This window comes from Vanessa cardui, chromosome 29, assembly GCF_905220365.1.
Source record: "Vanessa cardui chromosome 29, ilVanCard2.1, whole genome shotgun sequence".
NCBI lineage: Eukaryota > Metazoa > Arthropoda > Insecta > Lepidoptera > Nymphalidae > Vanessa > Vanessa cardui.
In genome coordinates, this window is record NC_061151.1 from 5845975 (window position 1) to 5864856 (window position 18882).

An 18882-nucleotide genomic window follows, 5' to 3' on the forward strand; every position below is an offset into this window, starting at 1 on the left:
ATTTCGATGAAATTAGACACGTGCAGGTTTCCTCACGATGTTTTCCTTCACCGCTGAGCACGAGATGAATTATAAACACAAATTAAGCACATATATATATAGTGGTGCTTGCCTGGGTTTGAACCCGCAATCATCGGTTAAGATGCACGCGTTCTAACCACTGGGCCATCTCAGCTCTACACGTACGCAGAAACCTTAATAAATTACATAATTAAACCTTTATGAATACCTCTGTATATTAGTGAAAACCGCATGAAAATACGTTCAGTAGTTTTGGAGTTTATCGCAAACATGCATACAGACAGATGCGGTCGGAGGACTTTGTTTTATATAGTGATATATGTCCTCTTTGCCCAACAGTGGGATCAATTAATAGTTTTTTTTATATATAATTCTTCTATTAATACAATGCCTTAAACAATGATTAAACTAGTCAGTTTTTTTATTGCAGCTTTAATCTATAATACCCAGTTGATAAATCTTGTTTATAAAATATATATTATATATACCTTGCTATGTTGTATATATATTACAAATTATAATACATGAATTAACAAATAACTTATAAAAGTGATTTTTATCTCAGTATGTTATGATAAATATATAAAAATAAAATGTAAATCAAATACGTGACTTTTGGTTCGGTTGTAGATTCTAACAGAACCGGTAAGAAACTCAGTAGTTACTCTTCATCATTACAAATAAGAGTGTCCGTCTATATATAATTAAACGTTAATATATAATATATTATATAAAGACAGAAATATTATGAATTTCGATATATAACAACTTATTGATATGCCTATTATAATAACAGTAGGAGTAACACGAATAAATCTTTGATTCACATATTATCACTCTTGTGTTATGTATAAAAAACCTTATTTAATAAACCTTTTTGGTTATACATAACTTATATCTACTTCTATTTTCGAAATTCAAAAAAAAAAGCTTCATATACTTTATAGAAAGGATGATTTTGAGACAATCCATAGCTAATATCATAGATTATTCAAGCTCTCGACCAATAATATCGCGTCAAATCGGTGTAAAATGTTTTTGATTGGTTTTTGTCTTCTTGTAGTTGGAAAAGACTACACTTGTATACAACAACAACAATAACAGCCTGTAAATTCCCATTGCTAGGCTAAAGGCCTCCTCTCTATTTGAGGAGGAGTTGATTTACATGAATACACATGTGGCAAGATTTCTATGAAATTAGACACATGCAGGTTTCCTCACGATGTTTTCCTTCACAGCTGAGCACGAGATGAATTATAAAGACAAATTAAGCACATGAATCAGCGGTGCTTGCCTGGGTTCGACTCACTTGTAACTTGTATACAATCTAATTTCAAATTCTTTCATGTTTTAGCTACAACTTCTAACTTAAAACAATGTTTTGAATGATAGAAATCAAAAAACATCAATATGAAAAGTTTAAGTAATTTATTTGCATCTAATCGTCTTGCTTGAAAACAGTTTATAGTTATCATAACTAAAAAAGCTATTTCGGACTTTTCAAATGTGGATAGGAAAAGTTATTTCAGACATTTTTTAACATCCTTTTCATAGGATCAAAAAAGGTTTCGTAGTTATTACTAAATCACAGATAGACAATTCAATTAAAACGTTTTACCTTGTAAGTTATTTGAACGTTAGCGTTAAAAGATATAGAGAGATTTTGCTATGACATCTGCTTGTATAGTCTGTGTCTCCAAGAAGCGACTATAACAAATCGAACTTGCTAACCTTTCTTATTGTATGAACTTATTCTTATTTTAAATAGGTCTACATGCGACCTTTCAGGGCTAAAATTGTGAGTAAATTCCCATTCCACGAAACGAGCTCCCAGGGGAATTTGTTCTGAACGCTCATTGGTTCATTCGCGTGACCAATTTTCTTAAAACGGTCTTACTTGTCGAATTCGTCTTTTGTTTCTCTTTATCGACCAATGAGGTGCGAATAGTTTGTGTCCCTAACTCATCTCGACGACATCCGTAGTCGAGTAGTATGTACACCAGTTTTCATGGGTACGCCACTCTGAGGTCCTGAGTCGATGTAGAAAAAATTCATTAGTTTCCTACGTTGTCTTGGGTCTGGGTGCGTGTGGTGCCGTCGTTACTTCTGATTTTCCACAACACAAGTGCTTTAGCTACTTACATTGGGATCAGAGTAATGTATGTGATGTTGTCCAATGTTTAATATTTAGCTCGTGGATGTAAATCGTGTCTGAAAGTGTTAACAGAGGCGTAGCTATCGTAGGGCCAGGTGTTGCACTGCACCAGGGCCCCGTAGTTCAGGGGGCCCTCTAAGAGTAAACCTTAAGCATCTGAAGCTAGTAAATCACGATTCTGCGCACAAGATTTCTGATATTCTTGGTATTTATAATTTTAAATGGTAATTATTAGTTAAAAAGGGGCCCAATTCTTTTTCTATGAGCCGAGGCCCTTCCTCACCTAGTTACGCCACTGGTTGTTATTAAAAACTTCTTTTATATATTTAATAGGCAATTCATATTAATATCGTAGCGTATACGCAAATCTAATCAGACATTGTGTGATAATATAACGCGGTCTAAATAATAATAATAATAATGCAACAATTTGAGTCGTATTAGAACTAGTGACGTCATTTACTAGTAAATGGATACTCATTGAATCTCATGTTATTACATAACTCGAAGTCAGATCGTTCAGAGTCTAATTGGTAACCAAATAAAAACAGGGTAAACGCACTCATTACCTTGACTAAAATATATGAGAGTGTTCAATCCAATGCTAGGAGATTCATATTTCTAATAGCCTAGCTCACCGGTTGGCAACCTTTTGGTAGGCAAGGGCCACACGGTAAATAAAGTATAGGCAAGTCGCAGTCATGATATTAACTTCACCATACCAACGCATAATTAGTGTTAATTAGTCATATTCCATAGAAAAAAGAAAACTACTATTGAAATCTGCAAACGATCTAAATAGGAAACTGACTTTACACAAATTTTAGTGTGATGTCTGAGATTTGAGACGCTACTTCTTGTACGTATAATTTGTCAACAATATTCGCAGGCCGCGTGTGGCCGACCACTGGTCTAGCTAATTGTTTATAGTGTATATTATAATATGCACTACAGACAGTACTAGAACAATATATCTTTATTTAAGATATAATACTCTTCTCCAACTGCTTATATCTATCTATCTTTCAAATATAAATCCAGTTTCGATAGCAACTTTAATGATATCGAAATGACAATATACTTTTTCCAAGTAGGCTTTTACAATAACTTTTTATTCGTCACTTAAAAAAGTATCTTAAGTGCAGCTACTACTGAATGTAGATTATACATAAAAGAACCGGCATGAAACTCAGTAGTTACTCTTTTTGAAAGCTTAATTTCTTCTAATTTAGATAAACCAATTATGTCTCATAAATTTGAAGATTTATTTTGCTGTCACTCCTGCCATTGGATTTTGCATGTTTATGTCAACCATACTTTTATCTGTAATTATTCTCTTTTGTAACGGTGGAAGGTATATTAAAAAAATAAGTTTTATGCTGACGGTACTCATATAAAGCTGTAAGTAGTAATTAATCGTCGCTACGTCACTGTGATTCGTGTATTAATATCCTACCTCCATTGGAAAACAATAAATGAAACGAGACCGACCAAAAATGCTTTACAATATAAATTAAATTAAAAAAAAATACAAATATTCAGTAAATAAAATATATTTAATGATTCTTGTTGATTTGGGTCATTTTGTTTATTATATAAATTAAAGGTAGAGAGACACAACTTAAATTCGTTAAACCGATCACATCCGAATAAAGTACGCTTTCCACTTAGTGTTGTCTGAAACTTTATTCAAGTAGGCTTTTAGAAGCACTTTTTAATCGTCATTTTACAATTAAGTGAAGCTACCACCGGTTCGGAAAGTAGATTCTACCGAGAAGAACCGGCATGAAACTCAGTAGTTACTGTTTTTTAACATTTAAAAAATACAATTTCATGTTTGTTAAATACAATTATTTAAATTATATCCTGCTTGGAAGTCAACAGGTATTAACTCCACGCTTTTTTATCACCTATAAAATTTTGTATCGAATAATATGCTCTTTCTACCATTGTATTTTTTACGAACAAACGTCAGAATCGCTTCGTTCCTATAGGAACGAAGCGATTCTGACGTTTAAGTATACTCAGTTATAATCAAAAGTTAAAACCAATCATGTTTTCATGATGGTGATCGTTTGTGATGATCATGAACGAACAAATGTTTTATATTCAGTGCCATATTGCCTAAGCTTTTTCTGTTTTTTCTTTATGTATAATTGAGTACATATAAGAGATACCCATGAAACAGATATTCTGCCGCCAAACACCAGTGCTTAGTATTGTTGTGTGTCAATACAATGTCACCAATGTTGGTGGCGTATTAGTAATTAAGAAATGGTTAAAATTTCACACGCCGCCAATGTCTTTGGACATTGGTAACCAATTCTCATTTAAATAAAAAATCAGATCCCAATGTTGGTGGCGTATTGGTTATGTAAGAAATTGTTAAAATTTGGACATTGGTCACCAATTCCCATCCAAATAAAAAATCAGATCCCAATGTTGATAGCGTATTGGTTATGTAAGAAATGATTAAAACATTACACTTCGTCTATGCTTGTGGACACTGGTGCCCAATTCTCATCCAAATAAAAGATATATATGAATTAATTTTTGCTTAAAGACGTTTTGTATTGTCATTTCTAGTCGATTTAAAATACTCAATATTTATTTATCATTACCCGACTATGGTACAAAAGTAACTAAAATTGGTTGTAAAGTAAACAGTCTGTAAATTTCCCACTGTTGGACGAACCTCTCCCTTTGAATAGAATGTTTGGAACATATTCCAAAACGCTGTTCCAGTGCGGGTTAGTGGAATACACATGTGGCAGAATTTCGACGATTTTACATACATGCATGTTTCCTTACGATATTTTACTTCAAAGCCGAGCACGAGATGAATTTTAAACACAAATTAAGCACATGAATATTCAGTGGTGCCTGTCTGAACTACTGGGCCATCTCAGCTCACTAAAATTGGTTACGAGATATTATATCTTGTTACACGGCTAGTGGTCACTTGACTAAGGAGTATATATCAATGGAGGATTGGCCATATTAGACCATAGTCGAGTATGATGTTTACCATTGCCAATAGCGATTAATCAAAACTGCCAATAACTTAATACATTTAAATCGTTATAATGATATTTTTGTAACACTTTACAAAAAAAATATATATATCAAAACGGCTTATATAAAATGTCTGTATATATAAATAAATATTTATTTCGTATCTGTTTTTTGTTAATACGATAAACAAAATGACCCAATGATTATATATATAATATTATATATCTAGTGTTAGAATTCTCTATCTGTGTTAGAATAAGTACTTAGACAATTGTAAATAGTCGATCTAAAATCGTTTAGTTTAATTAATATTAATTATAAGACATTTTTTTTTTCTTAATTTTTAAGAGCTAAATATATTATTGACTTATTTTGAAATAGTTAATTTTCAAAACAAATGTTGTAAATTCAATTAATTACAAAAATCTGACGGTATAATCTGTGCCTGATATCGTTACGTTGTTTTGTTAACGGTACAATAACCATAGGTAGTAGATTTGGGGGTAGTAATTGATAGAAATTGTTTACTATGTAACTACCAAGGATGTGGTATGGTTTCGGGTAGACAGATATGCTGTACTTCTTTGTTAAATTGGGTAGGGTCGATAAAATAAATGTTGTTTTTTTCTGTCAATAAATCAATATGTTCTGTATTCAAGTAGGCTCTACGAGATATAATATATGATATATGTGATTCTACCACCGTTAAAGTAGATTCTACCGACAAGAACCGGCAATAAACTCAGTAGTTACTCTTTTACCATATCGATTACAATTACAGAGTATGTCAGTAAAGTACAATTAAATTTAAATAATAATTACACCCCAGTGTCTCAGGAAACGTCTAATGCAATTGATCCTGTGCCTGTAATCTCTCTGATCCGGGTTTTCTAATAAAACTATTCATACAAACCATGTTTCAATACCTATTGAGGAGAAGTGAGGTCAAGGTTACAGGGTACGCCCTCCCTTATAACCTTGACTTTAATTAAACAGGATAGAGTAACGTAAATTGGTCCAAAAACAATATAAATTAATTAATTTTACTATTGTAATGTATACACTCTTTTAGTAAGAGGTAGCGTTAGCAAAATATTAAGTACTTTCAAATGACAGTGTCGACAAAATAATCGGCACTAATGTACAGTTGTTTTTTTATGTAGAAATTTACTTGCCATATAAAACTAAATATTATTTTAGAATCAATGTAATAATTTTTAGTTTGGATGGTTATATTAATTCAGATATAAATGTACTTAATGTGATTTTTTTCAACTGGTAACATCACAATACGCAAAAATGTGTTTTTTAAAATGTTTATATAATAAAATTGCTTTGTAATTAATATTATTTTTGTGATAATCTGTTATAAAGTTTATATTATAAGCGTAATTGTTATAACGTAGTTGTATGCACATAAAACAATAAATAACATATCACATAAAACCACGGCTTTCCACGTATTTAAATGTTTTTTGAGATTATATATAGTGTTAGTATACGCTTTGGTGATTGAGGAAAGGGGTGTGTACTAATGAATTTGATTAATAAACCTTTGCATATTATTATAGTCTTGATCATAGACATATCTTGTTCCTTTACGAATTTCATAAAGAAGAAGTTATAATCTTTAAAGTAGGAATGTGTCTAGATGAAAACATTGATGTAAGGTTCTATGTTAAGTTAACTGGTACCTCTTGTGACCTCTAAAAGGTTCCCTGAATAAAAGCTGCGTTCATGGTTTTGTACATATCACAAATTTTTTTTTTCAGATTACAGATAAAAGTAAAATTACGTCGTTGCTCCTACAAAAGTCGCTGTGTATTTTTTTAATATGTTTCGATTGTTACAAAAATAAAAAATATATCAAAATCAAAATAAACTATATTCAAGTAAGCTTTTACGAGCACTTTTGAATCGTCATTTAACAATTAGGTGCCAATGTATTTTTTATAAAAGATTTGAATTTACGAAACAGCAAAGTTAAAAATATCTGCGTAATTTTATTACACCGTCTTAATCGTTATTTCAATACGCACGAACTGTAAAAACAGTTTTGTTATTACTTCTATTGTTTAAAAGTTTACAAATTTAGCAATGCCATGATGTATGGATATACATCGAAACTTTCATATTGAAATAACGATAAATCGGCACAGCATTAAAAAATAAACACAGCAATTTTTGCAGGAGCAACGACGATTTGTTAGTTATGTATTTTAATTATATGTTTTTTTTTAGCTCTGTTTAAATTAGTCGATTTTATTATATAATCTGTTGAAACGAAAAAAAAAACTAACGACAAAGATCTTTTAAAAAATTTAATTATCTGTGGTACAAGAGTGATTAATGAACGAAAATCGAATCATGTTAAGCTGGTATATTTTCGCAAACCTTTCCTCAATCATTCCAAGCAACGCAATATTGCGTCACGAGGTAATATATTAAATAATATAATATATTATTATAGTACAAAGTCCAGCCTTTAAAATGCCTTACAGCTGTAATTATAAGCGAATAAAATCTATGTTTTAGAAATGCTGTTTTATTTTCCCGCCTTTTGTGACAAGTTGCTTCCATAGATTATTAATATTTTACAATATACAAACTTAGATGTTCTTAACATTCACATACGAATATGCATTTTGCTATGTGGTTCAAATCTTTATGTAATTATTTATTGAATATTGAATTGAATAAATCCCGTTGTTACCACTGGGTAACTACTTACGTACCACCCACTCATCAGATATTCTACCAGCAAACAACAGTATTCAGTATTGTTGTGTTCCGGTTTGAATGGTGAGTGAGCCAACTGACTACAGGCACAAGAGACATAACATCTTAATTCCCAAGGTTGGTGGCGCATTGAGGATGTAAGGAATGGTTAGTATTTCTAACAGGCATTATCTATGAGCGGTGGTGACCACGTACCATCAAGTGGACTATTGCTAGTTTGCGAACAAATGCCATAAAAATACTCCTTCGTTTTCCTTACACATTTCACTTTTGGAAAAAACTAAACAAAAAAAATAAAAGTATATTTCACACCAGTTATAATATATTTTTATTGTAACCAAATGTAATGTAATTTCAAAAGTCACGGGTTAAAGTTAAAAAAAATCTCAACTAACGCCATCTTTTGCAATTTTATCGAACTACATACTTAAATTTTGTATACAGATAATATCGCTGTCGACATAGATGGTGTGTTATGAAATTAGGGGTCAATTCTACTGATGTTCAACATTTAGGATACGATACCGAATAAATATAGACTGAATTTAAACTGAATCTTATTGTCAGTGTAATAAGAAAACGACGGCGCTTACGACAGCTTTCGATTCAATTGATAAATTGACAATTTTTTAGTAGAATTGACCTTAAAGATTATCGGGATGAATGGGACACAAAATTGGGATTCTCATTCATGTAACTGGCATTCATAAAATGTAATTTTGATTCAAAGATGATTTACTACAAGCAGTTGTAAATATATTTTTAATACTATAATGCTTTTTTCCCGTTTCAGACGGCAATGATCGTCGATCTCTCAGCCACGAACCATGCTTGTAAATAATTTATCTTGCTTCGCGCGTTACGCTATGATCTGTCTGTTTAAAATTTTCAAACTGTCATGAATTAAATTTTTAAAAAAGATTAATGACAGTCGTAAAAATATATCTAGAACAAAAAAAAAGTACTAATTAAGTAATTAGTGACAAAAATAATTATATGCGAAAATAGAAAATATTTAATTAGCTAACAACAACATTTAAATTATATATTAATTCGTTAATCCGTTAATTAACGAAGATAACAATCTTTATAACGGATTAGTTTTTGAATTTAACTCCAAAAAATTAATTTGAATGCTGTTTTTTATGGCTTTTAATTTGAACTTTACGAGTCGCATAGCTAGTGAGGGATTATGTACGCAATTTTTTTTGTATTATAATCTCAAAAACCGTCTGTTCCGTTATATAAAATGATTTACGACTATTATATTATTCTAATGTACCCTCATTTTATAGCCAGACACAATTTCAATTTGATGTGGAAAAGATTAAAGTGAAATTTACGACAACGATTTTTCTTAATATTGTGGATTTTTCTTTGGTCATTTTTTCATAATTAAGCAGAGTCGCTAGCGACAACTAACCTTTTTGAAAATAATATTAAATCAAAGACAAGGATTTCCCATAGACGTTTTTTAACTAGTAACAGTCAATAGGTAAGTAAAAAAAGTCGTTTAAGTGCTGGTATATTGTGAAGCGTATTTCAACGATTTATAAAAATAATACTCAGTGTTACGAACTGTTTCGACTACTGTGACAAAAATACAAAAAAATCTGTCATCATTAAGTCCAAAATATAAAAGCAATTTTTTTTTATTCATAAAGAAAAGCGATTTTAATGAGCATATAAAATTAATCATCATCATTATCATTACATAGTATAAAACCAAGTTGCTTTCCGCGGTCTGTCCCTATGTATGCTTACATCTTTGAAATTACACAACGGATTTTGATGCGTTTTTTTAAATAGATAGAGTGATACGAGGGGAAGGTTTTTGTATATAATACATGGACAATATAGTAAAGAAACACTGATAAATTTTAGAAGTTTCTAATGTGATGTGCCGAACCAACTAAGCTTAGCAGTATGTAATTTATTACTTAACACTATGTATTTTCATAGATATTATGGATTTAAAACGCAGACTAAAAAACTGTGAATATCAGATCAGATTTGCATCTGCGCGAAGCTGGGGCAGGTCACTAGTAATATATAAATTAATCCTATAATCCGTTATTCGTGGCAGTCAAATAACTATAGAATTGCGCTTTTTAAGCTACGGATATTTGTTACCAAAATGAAGCGTCTCTTGAATGTAACTGGTCATTAGTCAGTTATATTTCTCTAGCGTCATTTGAAACTAGTACGTACTGGTTACGTCTGGATATTTTTTCTTATCACACAATTATGTTTAAGTGTTTTTAATGCTTCTCAAAGACCGTTACATAAAGCTATTCGAATAGATCCTCAAATACTGACATTTATACATACTAGCGGCCTGTCCCGACTTCGCACGGAAGGACTGAAGTTAAACTTCTTTTTTTACAATCTTACCTTTTATTTATAAGTACATTTTTGTTGCTTTTTCCGACATGTTTAACAAATGTCGTTCTATTTCAACTTATTTACACAAAAATCTCAATCAATTATATACCTAAACCTTCCTTATCAATCCATCTGTCTATTAGTGCAAGCCGCATCAAGATCCGTTCAATAGTTTTGGAGTTACAACATACAGACAGATGCGGCCGGCGGACTTTGTTGTATAATATGTAGTGATGTTTTATACCGCTCTTAATCGAGATTTAGATAGTTTGCTTTTGCCAGCCTGCCTTGTCAGTTCTGTTAGTAAGTTCTTGACAAAAAAGATTTCAATGGGCCACTTCTAATTATCCAAGTATTGCATACTGAAACTTTAATTAAGATGCTTCCTGGTAATAAAAACATCCAGACGCTGAAATAACAAACACAAGTTTAAGATAAGATACATTATCTTTGGAGATAGAAATGTAATAACCAAAACAGCGCTTAGAATAATTTCTGAGACGCACAAATATTTAATTTAAGAAACTTTTATTCATGGACTTTAAATATGGAAGATAAATATTGAAGTTATAACTTCTTATAGAACGGTAAACCCCTTCGTTACGTAACGCGTTACGCCAATCCAGCATCCCTTTCTTACGCATACGCCAGGAGTAGGCAGGCTATATCTATCTCACTCTGACAGCGTTAGACGTATATTTAAAACTTTTTTTTTTCACAACAGACAGATTAAAACCTTAGTTTCAAAGGTTGGTAGCTGTTTATTGTTTTAAGATATAGCATCATTACATAGTATAAAACAAAGTCGCTTCCCGCTGTTCCTATGTATGCTTCGATCTTTGATATTACGCAACGGATTTTGATGCGGTTTTTTTTAGTAGATAGAGTGATTCGAGAGGAAGGTTTTTGTGTATAATATATGGACAACATAGTAAAGAAACGCTGACAATTTTGGAAGTTTATAATGTGATGTAAAGAAACAAATTCTGTAGTATATTCAGTATCAGCATTTCACCCGTGCGAAGCCGGGGCGCGTCGCTAGTTACTTATAATACTGTTTACTGGTGTTGTTCCTTAACCAAGTCGAGATGGCCCAGTGGTTAGAACGCGTGCATCTTAACCGATGTTTGCGGGTTCAAACCCAGGCAAGCACCGCTGATTCATGTGCTTAATTTGTCTTTACAATTCATCTCGTACTCGGCGGTGAAGGAAAACATCGTGAGGAAACCTGCATGTGACAAATTTCATAGCAATTCTGCCACATGTGAATTCCACCAATCCGCATTGGAACAGCGTGGTGGAATATGTTCCAAACCTTCTCCTCTAAGGGAGAGGAGGCCTTTAGCCCAGCAGTGGGAATTTACAGGCTGTTGTTGTTGTTCCTTAACCATGAGGTAAGCCTGTCTTATTATTGACTTCACATAATTTACTCATTGAAAATGTAGCATTACATGATATGTTAATGAAAAGTAATTATAATAGAATGTTAGATTATTATACAATTAATTTTCAAAGATAATAACAAACCTTGGAATTTGAACGATCGTTTCTATGTTATTTTATTTTGAAAATTGTTAAAAAAATTATCCGTTTTAAATCTTCTACCGGTACTTACCGGTACTAACCGGTAATTTAGGATATGTTTTCTTCTTACTTTAGGTTTAAGAACGCATAAGAATACAGTTAATTTCGACTATTAGTAAGTAAGTGTAATACTTCTATCAATATTAATACTATAAATGTGAAAGTAACTCTGTATCTCTGCCTGTCTGTAATAAAGTAACAGCCTGTAAATTTCCCACTGTTGGGATAAGGCCTCCTCTTCCATTAAGGAAAGGGTTCGGAACATATCCGCCACGCTGTTCCAATGCGGGTTGGTGGAATGCACATGTGGCAGAATTTCGATGAAATTAGACACATACAGGTTTCCTCACGATGTTTTCCTTTACCGCCGAGCACGAGATGAATTATAAACATAATTAAGCACATATATATAGTGGTGCTTGCCTGGGTTTGAACCCGCAATCATCGGTTAAGATGCACGTGCTCTAACCACTGGGCCAACGGACATAATCTACTGTTTTTACGTAACACGTGACAACGAACGCTTGAAACGCGAGCGAATCCACGCTCAACAACTAGTAAGATATTTTCTACTAAATTGCTGAAGAGAAAAGATTAGCCGGAACAAACAGACAGACAGACAAAAAATGTTATTTTCATATATGTACCGTGTATACATACACATTAAGTAAGAAGTGGTTATATTAATATTACAAACAGACTATCCAATTTTATTATATGTTAAGATTGGGAGTTGCTTTCAAGTATATGTAATATGTAAATCTAAATAAATTCCCTTTAAAAATTGGCGAAACGAAATAACATATACATCTAAATACTGATAAAACTTAAGTCTAGATTATAATTGATAACGTTTTCGTTATCAATTATGATATCTTTATCAGGAAGTCAGTATATTATCAATTGTATGACATAGTCGCACGCGCTGAGAAGCTTAAATCTATTTGAATAATTCGTAAGAACGCTTTGTCACGCTTGTGGGGTAAACATGCAAACTAGCTAAACCTGCGACATTGTACGCGTTTGAATTTAACAAAAAAATGTAGCCTAAGTCACTCCTTATTATATCAGTTATCTGCCAGTGGAAGTCCCATCAAAATCGGTCCAGCCCTTCCAGAGATTAGCCGGAACAAACAGACAGACAGCCAAAAATTGTTAAAAATGACATTTTGATATATGTACCGTGTATACATACATATGCATTGAGTAGAAAAGAGCTATTTTAATATTACAAACAGACACTCAAATTTTATTATATGTATATATTCCACATTATATACAATTATTTGTAGCGTTAAATTAAATTAAATTGTAAAACACTGTTTAAATAAAGACTATTTTATTTTAATGTTAATTAAATTTGTAGAGCCGAGATGGGCCAGTGGGTTGAACGCATACATCTTGACCGATGAATGCGGGTTCATGCTTAATTTTTTTAATAATTCATCTCGAGCTCAGCGGTGAAGAAAAACATCGTGAAGGAAACCTGCATGTGTCTAGTTTTAGCGAAATTTTGCCACGTTTGAATTCACTGACCATCATTGGAGTATCGTCCAAGGTACAATCGAATTAAGTTTTTTTTTTATGGTATAGGTTGGCGGACGAGCATATGGGTCACCATCACCCATAGACAATGACGCTGTAAGAAATATTAAGTATTCCTTACATCGTCAATGTGCCACAAACCTTGGGAACTAAGATGTTATGTCCCTTGTGCCTGTAGTTACACTGGGAGTATATGAAAAAAAACCTTACTTAAATTAATAAAAAATATGTAAGATTTCCTATGACTAAATCTCATTTTATTTGATCAATCTAGGATGTAGGATGGCTCTCCAAAAATAATTAGTAGGTACACTCGGCGTTACTTAACAATAACTCAAAAAATTAAGTCATAATTATATTTTCGATCGCAGAATATGTTTTCGGTAGTAAGTTTTACTATGGAGTTAAATTTGTATAAGTTAAATTGTACAGTCAGAGTAAGAAAACCTTCGTCAGTTTACAAATTCATTACTTTATCAAGTCTTAAGCTCTTAGTACCTTTTGAATTTAAACATCAAATCATTGCGACGCAATATGTCATTCTCGATCGGTGAAGCAGATTATCGCTCACACTGAGCACACGAAAATAGATCTTAAGGTGACGAACCTTTTCTTACCCCGACTGTACAATAAAAATATAAATTAATTATTATAGATAGTCAGGAACCGTGGTTAGTTGGAATAGTTCTAGAAAGAAAACTTTCGAAAGAATTACAATGAAACGCACACAATTTCCATAATTAATATTCATATGTAGCGTTTAGCGTGATCATAATTTCCATTTGAAAAGCGCTCCGCCGAGTTTAAACGCAGCACGAGACCTGGATGCTTTTTTTTTGAGCTTCGGGTAGATTTGGATGAAATGCTGCTTGAAGATCCTGGATGCTTTACATCAACACAATTCTCCGAATACTATAGCAAAGATTTTAGTGAATGCATATGTATGTATGTACAGGCTCTTACACACACACGCATGCAGTGTTTGTGTAAGAGCCAAGATGGCCCAGTGGTTAGAACGCGTGCATCTTAACAGATTATTGCGGGTTGTACTCAGGCAAGCACCACTGAATATTCATGTGCTTAATTTGTGTCTATAATTCATCTCGTGCTCGGCGGTGAAGGAAAACATCGTGAAGGAAACCTGCACGTGTCTAATTCACAGAAATTCCGCCACATGCGTATTCCACCAGGTGGAATATGTTCCAAAACTCCTCCTCAAAGGGAGAGGAGGCCTTAGCCCAGCAGTGGGAATTTACAGGCTGTTGTTGTTGTAACTAGCTGTGCCAAAGAATAATTGTTGTACCAAAAAACTATCTAAAAGATAACTCATTACGTGACTGACTATTTAGCACGCTATAGATCTATAAATACATCTACGTATTGGTATATTTTTAGTCTATATTTAATAATACAAATTAACACTGGCAACATTTGGAAGTGTTAAATTTCGTTTACACAAATCATCGTACTCATGACACGAAAAACATCATAAGGAAAAATCGCTTCAAAGCATGATTTTAGAATATTAATTTTCTATTTAATCTACACTAATATTATAAAGAGGAAAACTTTGTTTGTTTGGTTGTAATTAATAGGCTCAAAAACTACTGGACCGATTTTAAAAATTCTTTCACCATTCGAAAGCTAAATTAATCCCGCATAACATAGGCTAAATTTTATTTTGAAAAAAATAGGGTTCCGTAAGATATTTTGGGTTTTTCGGACAAAAAAGGAAAAAATCTACCAAAAAAGTTGATTTTTTGCGTATGATGCCTAAAACTATAAAAGATAGAAGTATAAAATGTTCTAACTCCGGTCCTTAGAGGTCATAATGGCCTCCGACCCTAAGAACCTCATTAACTTAAGATTCGTGGCTGATGTTGGTCTGGCTGAGGTGTTGTGATCACGAATTTGAGGTTTATCACAATAGATCCAAGCGCCGGTTGCAGTAATTCTTCAAATGTGTCCGTGCCTCAGCAGTAGGGATATTAGAAGACTGATTATGAACCGTTATCTACGCGGGCGAAGCCGCGGGCGACCGCTAGTTACTAATATAATACGAGTTAAATTATTACAGTACTTTTTAATATCGAAGTTCAGATTTAGAAGCTTTAATTTTAAAGATAACCATACATAGTAACAGAGAGCAGTAAGCGACTTCACTTTATACTATGTAATGACTCTTAATTTCTACCGCTAAACAACAGTACTCAGTATTGTTGTGTTCCGGTTTGAAGGGTGAATGAGCCAGTGTAACTACAGGCACAAGGGAAATAGCATCTTAGTTCGCAAGGTCTGTGGCAAAGCAGTGGGGGCCCTAGACAAACAGAAGCGTGAACAACCTAATAATTTTATTATCATGAATTAATTACTTTTTTTTATTTCAATAAGTAAGCGATGATTTATTTAATTGTATCGGTAACTTTAAAAATATTAAATAATAACATTATTATAATTTGACTATATCTCGGTATTTGTTAACTTGCTGAAAACTGTGGCCCCCACTTATGTGGAGGCCCCAGGGCAGTTGCCTAGGTTGCCCTCCCCTAAATACGGCCCTGTGCAAATGCGTTGCCCATTAACGATAAACACTAAACAAAAAAATGAGCGCAATGTATGTTTTCAATAATCTATTATCATGTAAGTACATTTGTATTGGAATCGAGTACTAGGGGCTCAGCGGAATCTTAACAAGAGCAAAACGTAAAAACAATAGTCCTGCCCAAAAAAACAACAACAGCCTGTAAATTCCCACTGCTGGGCTAAAGGCCTCCTCTCCGTTTGAGAAGAAGGCCTGGAACATATTCCACCACGCTGTTTCAATGCGGGTTGGTGGAATACACGTGTGGTCGAATTTCTATGAAATTTGTCACTTGCAGGTTTCCTCACGATGTTTTCCTTCACCGCTGTGCACGAGATGAATTATAAAGACAAATTAAGCACATGAATCAGCGGTGCTTGCCTAGGTTTGAACTCGCAATCATCGGTTAAGATGCACGCGTTCTAACCACTGGGCCATCTCGACTCAGTATTTCGACAGTAGTTCGACACTGTTAAAATCAGGCAAGCCTATCTTAATCCAGGTTGGAATTACAAAAAAACTCGAGCAGTTACATCGGCTTCAGTTAAAAATCGAAACGAAAATAAGAATTAGAATAGAATAATCTTCAGGCAGTACAAATATAGTTTGGAAGAAGACTAAACTCCTGTCGAGCCTGACTTTTCCACTGCAAGTTAGTGACTCAGTGTTACTAATTTCTAAGTAGCGTAGCGATACTTTACAGATAAATTCTGTTTAATTCCAAGAATTAATTTCTTTAAAATCGTGGAGTGGGGGGGGGCGTATTTATTAAAAAAATAAATATTGGACAACATCACATACATTACTCTGATCCCAAAGTAAGCAGCTAAAGAACTTGTATTATGGAAAATCAGAAGTAACGATGGTAAAGAAGTAACGGTAGTACCACAAACACCCAGACCCAAGACAACATAGAAAACTAATGAACTTATACACTACTGAACAACCAGACCTTTAAAGCCTTTACTAGCGACCAGTACAATCTGAATATCTTTAAAACTTCTAGATTACACGAGTTGTGTTGTTTATGGTCGAAAGTACACAGACTATAAAAATAAGCTCACAAAAAAAAAAATTAAAATATTTTGTAGTCGCAATATTATATACAAAATAAAATTAGGCAAACTGGAAAAAAAGTACTTAAATCGTATGATATAATTACCATTTATGTTTGTGTGTGTGTTTAAATCCAGCCAGAATATTCTAGAATATCAATAACAATACGAATCGCAATGTAGCCTGCGTACTTGTCTGGATTTCAACGCGTGACCTTCGGTTGAATCACGTGTTTTATCCACTGGGCCACCTGAGCTCCAATCAATATATATGGTATACAATTCATACAATACCGAACAATATCAGCTAAATAAAATATTAACTATTCTATAAATTTTTAGTATAACCTTATCAAAAATTCAATCAACTCAAGTAAGTATTCTATGATAGCAATAAAATAAAAAATAAATACAATAAATGTATTATAAAATGTAGTCTTATGAATAATATTACATAAAAAATAATTTGTATAATAACTAAAGAAAATCTACATAATATTTTATTAGAATACATCCTTACAATTACGAAGACGCGCCCCTCCACGTGAAATTATTATAAGCGTCTTATAAGTCTTTAGTATGAGTGTGTGACGTATTTGTAATGTCTTAGTGTGCGTGAGATACATAAGATTAAAGACAGCAAAAAAGTACAGAATATATTTGCAAGTTTATCTTATTCAAAAATAATTATTATAACGTCGAGGAGAACTCCTTCGTTGTTAAATAGATTTATGGTAATTTTTTTGATAACAACAATGTATTACAAATAAAAGAAAATAATGATAAAATTATTGTATTACGAAAATTATTACACAAAGTATATTTGTAAGTTAACTAGTTTGAAAAACGATTTAATACGAATCCTGTAATACAATTATATCCAAATACATTCGTTTTGAACTTTGTATTGCTTTAAATTTTTGGTTTAGTACGAAAAATCGATATTTTCGTCTGACGTACACTATCGCTTGTTTGAAATTGCCGCCTGTGACGTAAACTCACCTCTGACGTCACTCGGCCCCACAGAATAGCTGCGTCTCGCTCAAACTAATTAATGACAAAGCGGCATGAATGAGAGAGAGCAGGTAACGTAAGCTTGTGAATTGAGTACTTTTTTTATTAGCCAGCGTTGTTCAACTTGAACCTTACGGATAGATAACAAATCACTGATTACTTTATCTCGTGCTATCGTTTCGACAATGTTGTTGCTTTTGAAATACATCGCTAGATAACATTATTATAGTTTTATGCGTTACACGGCCTTGTTTTTCGCATTCCGTTATCTGAGCGTTTGTTTTTGTTAATGAAATGTCGCGGGGCGGTGTTGCACCTCCCTATCGAATGACGTGAGCACGGAGCGCCTCCGCGGCAAAAAAGTGAACTAACTTCAGTAACGAGAAATCCGTCGGGAAGTACGCGGGTCTAGCTGGATGTACCGCGCTCGTCCTCTACAATGGCTAGTAATATTAAGCCGATGCACAAGACCAAACACTTCCCGATAGACCAGCTAGTATGCGTCGGCAACTACGAGTTGGAAAAAACTATTGGCACGGGCAACTTCGCCATCGTAAAACTCGCCACACATTCTATTACTAAGAGTAAGGTGGGTACCTATCTCGTTTCGACGCGTATTTCAGTGATTTTTGTGTTCCCTATGATATGGATTTGCGTCTTTACTTATGTGCCTTACCAGTTCCTACCGGATTGAGTTGTCAACACAGTGTTTAGTGCGTGTTTGTGATCTGTGATCGGTTTTTTCCATTGTAGTCGAGTCACGGGTGTATTAAGCAGAGCTCAGGTTT

General features: G+C 33.2%; 1 protein-coding gene across 1 annotated transcript in view; it reads left to right on the forward strand.

The window, feature by feature from the left end:
• The first annotated feature begins 18305 nt into the window (after positions 1 to 18305).
• The window catches only part of LOC124541863 (serine/threonine-protein kinase par-1), a 54549-nt gene continuing 53972 nt past the window's right edge, over positions 18306 to 18882 (forward strand). Inside the window, exon 1 of the mRNA XM_047119772.1 lies at positions 18306 to 18683. Coding sequence (XP_046975728.1) covers positions 18534 to 18683 — 150 coding nt within the window. The 5' untranslated portion in view covers positions 18306 to 18533. The remainder of the gene's footprint in view (positions 18684 to 18882) is intronic.